Genomic DNA, 10,511 nt, shown 5'->3' on the forward strand with positions numbered 1-10,511 from the left:
ACACACACACACACATACACACACACACACACACACACCGTACCCCAACCCCCATCCCAAAACAACAATCCTCTATGCCCATCATGTCAGTCAAAACCCCATCAGGGACATGCATGGAGAGTCTGGATATCTGGAATCTCAATACAGTGTCATGCACCTTGAGACCCAGTGAGAGGCCCTCTTGAATATATTTCAATAGCATTATCACCCTGCATTACTACGCTTTTTCCCCCCCTTCAACATTACAGAATCATTTTTAAATGGGACCATAATACATGTCAGTGAGTAGCAATATCATTCAAAGTAGGGAATAATCGGTTTAAATCGTTATGCGTGTGAGGTGTCTGCTTGTTAAAACAAGCAGATTTTACTTACAGTTGCAGGTTTAAAAATGACAAAGGAATATTTTTAGGTAAAATCACTTCAGTAAAATAAGGAGATGTGCAAACGTAATGCCTGGTGAAATATGTAAAATATGTTATCAATTTAAAAAAATTACAACCCAGGTGTTATTGTGTAACATATTTGAATATAATGTAAAGGATAACTATAACTAAGGAAATTGTACAATTTTTTTTTTTTTTACCATTTTATATACAAATATTGAAGAACAATACAAAGTACATTTGATAAACATTACATTTACAACAACGCATTCATTAGACATGTAGACTTTTAAATTCGTACAATTTTATTTTACATTTTAATAATTCCAAAATTGTAAAAAATAATAAATATGAATATTGCACTTTTGATCCTCCATATATTTCAAATGAATGATGATGAAAATAAATTGTAGTATATTTTTTTATGTAGGACGATACAGTTATGGTTTTAAAAAATGCAGGTTCACAGTTTTAACTCTGTAAATGTAAGATTGTGAAACATGTAAAGTGGAATAAGTGAAAGACTATTTCGGAGGACAAAAGAAGCCGATGAAAATATTTCTGTTACTGCTTTAAATCACATTCCCTCCATATGAAGCACAGAAAAGACCAGAACAAGAACCTCAAGCACACCAAATGTCATACCTCTGAAGTTTAAACCCTATTTTTCTGCAAACTGCTCAACTCTGCGCCGAGTTTAAGGTGTTGGCCGGAAACGTGGAGTTAAATTATTGCGATTAAAATCTTAAAGAGTTCAGATTTCGGAAGGGACGTCTGCGTTGGCGTTGTGTATAACTAATGAATATGCAAATAAGTATAGACAGAGGATATGTGGATCCTATACACAACAGACGATATATTCATAGGGCCGAGTCTCAGCGTCTATTTAAAGAACCCGCTGCATTTGCAAATGATAATTAATGATATTTCTCATCGGGCACGTTTGCATTCATCCAGTTAGTCCAGCAGCTATTTAGCCACTGTATGATTTAGAGCAGAGCATTTCTTTCTCTTTCTCTCTCACTCTCTCTCCCTCTCTCTCTCTCCCTCCACACACACACACCTTCCCATCCCCCCTCCCCCCCTCCCCTATTGAGACAGGATACCAAAGCTACTTGTTAAATCTAATGCATGCACTGTCAACCCATTCGCACCCCGTCACGTCCCCCCCCCCCACCCCACCCCCCACCCCCCGCTCAATATAGAAACCGGATTTTCTGGTATTACCCGCACCTCTATTAGCCAGAGCCCCCCCCCGCCCCTCCCCGTCACCGCGACCCCCGGTTTGTGACCAGTACAAACCAGCATGTGCCCCGAAACCCACCAGCGCCAAACCACCATCCTCCCGGAGCCCCACATGAGGGACTAAACATTGCACAGAAACTGTAGAATACGAGCTCAGTTAATAGCTTTAATTTATTGTTTAATGGGAAATATAAGCAGTGGAATTACCCAATCCTAATTAATTACATCAAATGGCAATGATTAGTACTTTACTAATTGATGAAACCATATAAATCTATGACAAGATTATGCCACTGGAAACGCCTAATAATCCCTGTGTGATAAAGGCAAATAATCCTAGAATAAATTCTTGAGAGGTTTTAAATCTAAAACAAAAAAGGGAGGTGTGCCGTAAATTTAAAGTTAATCTAATTTGCAAAATACGCCAGAAGAGAAACATTCCTGGTCGAAGAGAAACATTTTCCACCGTTTTACGCAAGGCTGAAATACTAAACTGATAAATTATGTTTATTTTTCATATATTAGAGACAGCGAGCAGCTGTGTCATAAACAGTTCATTAAATAAAGCAAAACATGAAACTCTTTGAGTTGTCTGGGCCTTTTTGCTAATTTCTAAATGGCCACAAACTCTGAGCAATTTCCTTTAGCAGTAAATTTTAGTTCGTCCTAAAGAGCTTCAAGGTTGCCCAAGTTTGCAATATGGAGAACATATGCTTCACACAAAAGAGAGTCGCTGAATTATTTAAACCTATACTTGTCATTCACACACAAGAAAAAGAGCTGAGTTCAAAACCGACCTGAGTGCGGACCCATGGAGAGGTGGGATGAGTAGTATTTCCCTGGCTGGAAGTGAGCGGGGTGCTGCACGGAGCCGTGGCCGCCTTGCGCCATCCGAGACGCGGCGCTGTGAACCAGCGCGCTCCGCTCCGTCAGGAGGTGGTGCGGGGGAGCGAAATCTCGGCTTTCCATCCCGGCGAGAACCGATAAATCCCAAATCCAAAGTAAAATCCGGAGGCACCGAAGGTCTCAGGCACCCAGATGCAAATAATCCCTTTTATGAACTTCGGGATCCCCTCGCATTGAGCGGAGTTTTGGCTTTGCAGGGTAGAAACTGAGTCCCCGTCATGTCCTACAAAAGAGAGAGCAGGAGACACGTCAAAGCGCTGACAATAATGAGCCAACCAGGGATGTAGTGCTGAAGAAAAGGCTGAACTGAGAGACAGTCGCTGTTCATGTTTAGACGAAGCAACAAAAAGCAATTCAGATTTCTGTACAACGTTTTAAAGGAACACATTTCCATATTACGCGCACTACTTGTACTATACTTTACATTTTATATAACAACGATTTATGCCAGCCCAGAAAAGGTGAGTAAAGTCTATTCCGCAGATAAAAGGTGGTTGAACTGAGTTTATGTGGATTCACTGTGATCCACATCCTTGGCCCCCACAGTAGTCTGTTTGCCCCCCCACCTCGTCTTCATCCTGTGACCAAACACGATGCAAATAACGCACACGGGAGCTTTCTTTATCAGCGAGCAGAGTGAAAAGGAGAGGGACTGATTTGGCTCAGGTACAAACAAATGATGCATATACAGTACAAGAGTTCACGGCGGTATAAGCCTTTCTCGATGAAGGACGAGTTGGTAAGTCTTTAGACTCAACAAAGACTGGTCATAAACAAGCTGGACCTCGGGGGCTTCTGCGCTAAAATATGAAAAAAACAATTTGCACAATGTTCCTGAGCAAGAATCCATGAAACAGCACCTTCTTATCCTTAATTATGACGACTGAAATCTCTTCCTCAACTTGCAGTCTCAACACTGTTTCAAAACAGGAAGACACAAGCACATTTCTGCTTTGATTCATGTGTTGTTGTTTTAAAATTGGAATTAAGTTTGTTTTCTTTCCTCATTTAGTTGTCATAAAATCAGATGCATTGTACATTTAACACGTGGCTGCATCACTTTGAGATATTCTTAATTTCTTCTATTAAAAAGGAACATGAAACATGGGATTGGTAAGGTCCTGTGACACACACACACACACACACACACACACACACACACACACACACACACACACACACACACACACACACACACACACACACACACACGATGTCTGTAAAGCTTTTATAAATTAAATCTGACTTTAATGCTGGTTGCTTTTTTTATTTATTAATAAAACTTGTTTCACCTTTAATGTTTTGAGCTTTTTTATATTTTGCATCATGGTGACCGAGACTGTTGCTTATTAATGTAAATGGCAATGAAACAGCCATTGCAATCAACTCCTACGGAGTCAGCAGCAGTGGCCCTCGCCTTTTGACAATGGCAAACACCATGCACCTCTGCTACACATACAGCATATATACATAGGCTACACTGTAATCACAAACACAAATCAAATCACCTTTATGCTTCAGCGCGAAAGACCGGGGCAATAAACAGTGAAATAGACTAGGAAATCATCAACTTTATATGTATGCCTTATAGCCTAGGTCATTTACTTAAATAGGGCTCCCTGTGACGCTCAGATAGGGTGAGCTTGGTGCCTGCGTTCGCCAAACACACCTCAGCAGTCCATCTATTAGGCCTTTCAATGCATGGCACGTCCATCTAGCACTCTGTAGCTGCTGATAGCACCTCCCAGGAATCAACGATAAAGGAACAAAGAAAAATATCAAATGCTCTGGTGGACCAGGGGCTTATGAAGTGCAGAAGAATATAGGCTGCATGAGCTCGGATATTCAAGTCTCCTTTACGCACACACACACATACATTCTCTCTCTCTCACACACTCTCCATCTCTCTCTCTCTCTCTCTCTCTCACACACACACACACACACACAACTGCACAAGGACTACAACTTTCAGGAATTGTGTTTGAGGGGGGGGGGGGGGCGATCTCGAAAGTTCAGCAGCTCTGACAGGACCTGCAAATGTATGTTGTGAGCGTGTGTGTGTGCGTCAAAACACTCCCAGCATAAAATATCCAATGCATGCAAATGCTTCCCATAATAATATTTGGCTGGGTCTCCAAGTACATTCAAATAGTTTAATTTCCAATGTGTATGTGAGAATCACTTTTAACCACAGATGACAGTGAGAGGAGAAATAAGGGTAAAAACAGAGAAACGCAGACTGCTACCAGTGCACTGGGAAAGCAAAATGGACTCTCTCCTGTCCCCTAGGCTGTGGGAAACAATGGCCTTTCTCTACGGGACATCAATCATAAACCACTCTCGTCTGACGTTTGTCTATACATTTTTAAATTTTCAGGGCCTAAACATACGTCCTTGGTGTTTACATTCCACGTCAACACAGAGCCACTCAGGCTACATTTAACAAACTGAATCTAAATCCCGTGTTATCGCCACGCCACGCAAACAAAACGACGTGACTAGATCGCGCGTAACAGTTTGGTGGAGATGATCATTTGGATCTGATGTACTGTGTGCTTGTGTGTGTGTGTGTGTGTGTGTGTGTGTGTGTGTGTGTGTGTGTGTGTGTGTGTGTGTGTGTGTGTGTGTGTGTGTGTGTGTGTGTGTGTGCATCGACGTGGAAGGCGTTCAGACTTCCTTCCACTTCACCCAGACTCCACCATACCCTATACGCACACACCCCAAAACACACACATACACAGGCACGCACACACACATACACTCCCCCCAAACACACACACACACACCTTCACCATTACTGCCCTGTGAAGGGTCAAACTGTCTTCTGAGAAGCCCTCAACAAAAGTTACAAATACTGGTTAAAACGACATCACATGAACATAACACAAAAGTCAGCAAATCCACAAAGAATTGTGTTTTTTTCTTCTTCCTTGAACCGAGGCTTTAAACTAAATTTAAGCGTTTTGTGCCATTCCAGAAAATAAATGGACTAAATTTAAAATGTGTGGATCTTTGGACAAAAGATAAAAAGAATTAAGATTCACTTTCACGTTTAAAGTGGACAGAGTTCAGAGACCAACTCATTGCGTTCAGTAATTTTGCAATAAAGTAAAGTAACAAAGCATAACCGGGACACTAAATCCGGATATTCAGACTCCGGCTGAACAGGAGAGACAAGCCCGGCCGAGCCAAAGACAGCCCGGCGTCTGCAGAGCCTTCATACCGAGGGGAGAAGCAGGGAGCACTGCAGTTTGCAATAACCCTCTCTGTCTCACTCCCTCTCAAACACACACACACACACACACACACACACACACACACACACACACACACACACACACACACACACACACACAAACACACACACACACATACACACGCACGCACGCACGCACACATACATACACACAATAGAAAGCTAACAAAGAAATAATCTACAATTTATAATCTATAAAACTACAGGCGTGCAGAGACGCGCTGAAAAGCGAGTGGTTTTGAATAGTCATCTGAATGAATAAGAAACACACAAGTAATTTGGCTGTGAAGAGAGGTCAAATCAAAAAAGTGACACACACATCGCCCACAGCTTTAGCCCTTCGCACTGGACAGGAGGGGAGACAGTGTGAGAAGGAAACAAATCCCTCAAAATACAGTAAAATCGGGAGATTTGTCGCTTTTAATGCAAATATTATAATTACTGAAAGGCTTGTCTTTACATCATTATTCTGAACGCGCAGCACTCGGGGTTTATCAGCTTGCATTTTATTATTTACTTCTCCAAAGGTATGACAGTGTAGCCGGCAACAGCAGGATTTTTGAAAATTAAATGCATCATGATTTGAATAACACGCCAAATTTAGATCATCCTCTCTTGCAAGCTGAAGCACTTCAACCAAAAAAAAGAGAAAAATCGGCATTCAGTGCAACACAATGACTAAAGATTATAAAACCAGCTGTAAAATAATTTGCTACTTACTGGTAAGTTATATCCCTTGCGTGGCGAGTAGGGTATAACGAAAGAAAAAGTATAAAAATATTCAAAGTGAAAATCCCCGAGTCGCAGAGATGAAACATGTGGGATTGATTACATCCTATGCTGCTGCAGACTGTGCTGTGCAGTCAGTTGAAGTATGGGAGAGACGCATCGTAGAAGTTCAGGCTTGTAGTGAATCGAGGCTCGTTCATGCAGCCGGAGACTCAGACACGCCGGGAGGAGGAGGAGGAGGAGGAGGAGAAGGAGGATGGAGGGGGGTGTGTGTGTGTGAGAGAGAGAGAGAGAGAGAGAGAGAGAGAGAGAGAGAGAGAGAGAGAGAGAGAGAGAGAGAGAGAGAGAGAGAGAGAGTGTGTGTGTGTGTGTGTGTTTGTGTGTTTGTGTGTTGTGTGTGTGTGTGTGCGTGCGTTTGTGTGCGGGGAGGGGTGAACGCGCGCGCCTATTGGTTTGAGGACGACAATGTGAAAGCGTGCCCGTGAGGCGCCCCCCTTCCCCACCCCACTCCACCCTTTCCTACACCCCAACCCCACCTCCCCACACACACTACACCCCCCCCCCCCCCTTCCGACGGTAAACACACGCTCCTATTGGCTGCCGGTACGAACCAATGAGGAAGCCTCCGGAGCCGAGGAGAGAAACGGCGGGCGTTTGATTTGTAACCCTCGGCGCACTGCGTGCACAAGCAAAGGCGAGGAGACAGTCGGCACAGCTCGGCGCTGTTCAGTGCTCACGGAGGAGAGGAGCCTGAGCCGTGCAGCGCTGCCTGCACTTTCTGATCACTGATTGAGAGCAAACAGCATCTAGCCTATTTTGTGTGATCCCGCTGCAGTTCAGTTCAAATGCTGGATGTGCTCTGAGCGTATCGTTATTTTTGCTATGTGACAGCGATGATGTGATAGTTTTATTGATGCTCCTGGGGAATTCCGCCTTTTCACTTGCCCCACTGCATGTGTTTTGCTAAATTAATCCTTATTAGCAGAATGTGTGTCTGATTTATTGGACATGTACACTCTTCGTCTTCCCATGCAATATATTTACTCTCAAATGCATATGCACAACCACTAAGATAAAATAAAATTAGGACCTAATAAGTTAAGTGTGAGGTTTATACAGAAAATATGTCCACTGGGATACTGGGAGTAAATCAGAAGTAGGTTTTGATCATATTTAATTCTCTGCTTGGTCCATAAAAGCAAATCCTTCCTCTCACAGTGCAGGTTGTTGAATGAACGTTCATTTCTTCTGCATCAGTTCAATTAATCCATCAATAAGCCATATCCCAGGTATAAAGGAAAATGTCATTTAACAACATTAAAAACGACACTTAATGAAGAAAGGTTTTTTTATGTGCATTTTGGGAGGAATGATTAGAAAGGTTGGACATCAATTTAAACAATATGCTACTGTATATTCAATATTTTATTTATATTATTTATTTTATGACTGCATTTGTGTTTACCTTTATCTGTCTCTCTCGTATATACACACACACACACACACACACACACACACACACACACACACACACACACACACACACACACACACACACACACACACATAAGCAAATTGAATCACTGCGTAATTTGAAAGCATTACTGTCCTCGGGGTTAGCCTCGCGCACGGTTCACTAATTTAGCCAATTAAAAGTGGAAGGATATGGGCCTGTGTGTTTCCATGTCGACATATATGAGCTGCTATAGGCTAATATTCCCGTCCAAGTTTGTTTATACGTGGAGGCAAAGGGTTAAAACTCGGGGCTCCGGCCCTGCGCGGCTCCTGATTGGCTGGCACATTGCCACAGTGCTGTCCATCACCGAGTGTAAACAAGGCTCTGATTGGCTGCTGGCCAGTCCGCACTGGGCTGCCTGAAAAAAGCAATTACTGCCCCTGCGGTTTCAAGGCGGCCCCGCGCTGAACGATGAAAGGAGATAAGGAGGGGCGGTTTCAAGGCGCCCCCCACGGCGAACCCCGTTGGCCCCAGAGCAAAAGGAGAGTCAAGAGTGACTAAATCAAAGGGAATACGGTAAAGGGGGGGGGGGGGGGGAAATTACACGTTGCATTAAATGTAGAGGCTAGATTCGCGGAATGGTGCAATAACAACTTTATGTTTAGAAAATGGAGGAGAGGACGGCAACAAGAACCGGAAAACAGCTATTGCGCTGCTGCCAGGGAGCTCCTTTTTTCACAAACACGAAGGGAGAAAAGTTTCTGTCGACGAAGAAGGCGGTGGAAAGAGAGCCATAGGTCTGTCAAGAAGAAGAATTATGAGATTTTCTTACCTAAATGTGATAGCACTGACAATATTGCATTGCCAAGACTGAGCTCTTGTTGTGCTGCTGCGCCTAAAATGTTGACAATAACTTTTTTAAATTAATGCTAACTGCTTAATAATTAAGTGGACATTTCCGCTTTAATGCAGCAACTTAAACGGTAGGTCAGTTAAAATAGGTGATGATGCCAATTTTTTTCTCAGTTAGAAACCTACTTTTATTGGGCCTATATTTTATTCACATACGGCAAAAGTTGCGAAAGAAATGCCAGAGTCTCTAAATAAATAAAAATGTAGGCTCTATTCTATATTTTAGATATTCTAATGTATTTTTAACTAAGTAAAAGTTCTATTTTTTGCCATAAAGATTTTCTGAGCCTTTCTTCAAACAAACAACACAGCAACAATGCAGTCATGTGGCTGCATGACAGCAAAAGCCGTGCAGCCTGGATGCTTTTTAGCAGAACTTGTCCAGAGCTGACAACAGTGAACATGCACCTCATAAAGTATATGCAGCCTGCTGCAACTGATGTCCCTTTACATTAAAACAGAGACCCCTTCCCTTGCTTTGGTCCGGCCCCAATCAAAACACACTGGGAAAAAAATGTGACCCAAGCTGGTCTGCAGCCGATGGATGGCTTATATATTGCCTTCATGGAGGAAAAACGAGACTTTCACCTTTACAGTGGAATTAATTGATACATACTGTGTATAGTTCAAATCAAATAACGCCAAAGCGAGCAGATTAATCACATCTGTAATTAGATAATCGTTACCTCATTTTGCCATTTACATAGCAGCCTGCATTCCAAAGCCCTCTCCAATGGGCTTCAGCCACCACGTGTCCACACACACACACACACAAAATCATACACAAAAAGCCCAAATCTAGCCATATTCTGCAGACTTTGGCAGTTGTTAAAAACAGATATTTTACAGCCAAAATTAGCTCTACGGCCAGCGTATAGCGCGTGAATTATCATTTATTTGAGTCCATTAAGACGCTAAAAAACAAACCTCTGTGTGGATGCCTTAAATATACGTCATAATTGCAAGCTATATACTTATTTGTGCATCCTCAAATCAGAAGAAATTTAAATCAGTTATTATTTGGAAAAATGAACTACACGTGACATAGATTCAGCCAGACAGTTACAGAATCCACCTTTATCCCATCAAATTTACAGTTGTTTTTTTGTGTGTTTTTTTATACCAATTTACATTTAAGTAGCAAAAAAAAAAAACAGGCCATTGCAAACATAGTTATGTGAGTCTATTTTGTGAAAACGTGTTTTATATATTTCTGCATGAACTGTTACTTAATTAATGTTGTCATTTTCCATAAATCTTTCCAGACAACACAGGAACCAGTGCCAGAATATGTAGATATAACAGATATAGATAACATATATCCTATTGTAGGATATACACATTTATAGTGAAATGGGACTTCCAACGGTGTTGTCCTCAGCACTAATGACAGAGGGACAATAAAGAATCGTGTTCCGTAGCTCAAAAAAGGTGTGTGTGTGTGTGTGTGTGTGTGTGTGTGTGTGTGTGTGTGTGTGTGTGTGTGTGTGTGTGTGTGTGTGTGTGTGTGTGTGTGTGTGTGTGTGTGTGTGTGTGTGTAGAGGGGAGGGGGGGGGCAGAAAACAGAAATCTGCATTTAATTTATTTAGTGACAAGGAAAAGCCTTTTATAGCTTGATTTT

The 10,511-nt window shown here is 42.2% G+C and overlaps 1 protein-coding gene across 1 annotated transcript in view; it reads right to left on the reverse strand.

The window, feature by feature from the left end:
• The window catches only part of bahcc1b (BAH domain and coiled-coil containing 1b), a 58,343-nt gene extending 51,689 nt beyond the window's left edge, over positions 1-6,654 (reverse strand). Inside the window, 2 exon segments of the mRNA XM_062443107.1 lie at positions 2,429-2,760; positions 6,514-6,654. Coding sequence (XP_062299091.1) covers positions 2,429-2,600 — 172 coding nt within the window. The 5' untranslated portion in view covers positions 2,601-2,760; positions 6,514-6,654.
• Positions 6,655-10,511: the final 3,857 nt, after the last annotated feature.

The sequence above is a fragment of the Scomber scombrus genome, chromosome 21 (assembly GCF_963691925.1).
Source record: "Scomber scombrus chromosome 21, fScoSco1.1, whole genome shotgun sequence".
NCBI classification, from domain to species: domain Eukaryota; kingdom Metazoa; phylum Chordata; class Actinopteri; order Scombriformes; family Scombridae; genus Scomber; species Scomber scombrus.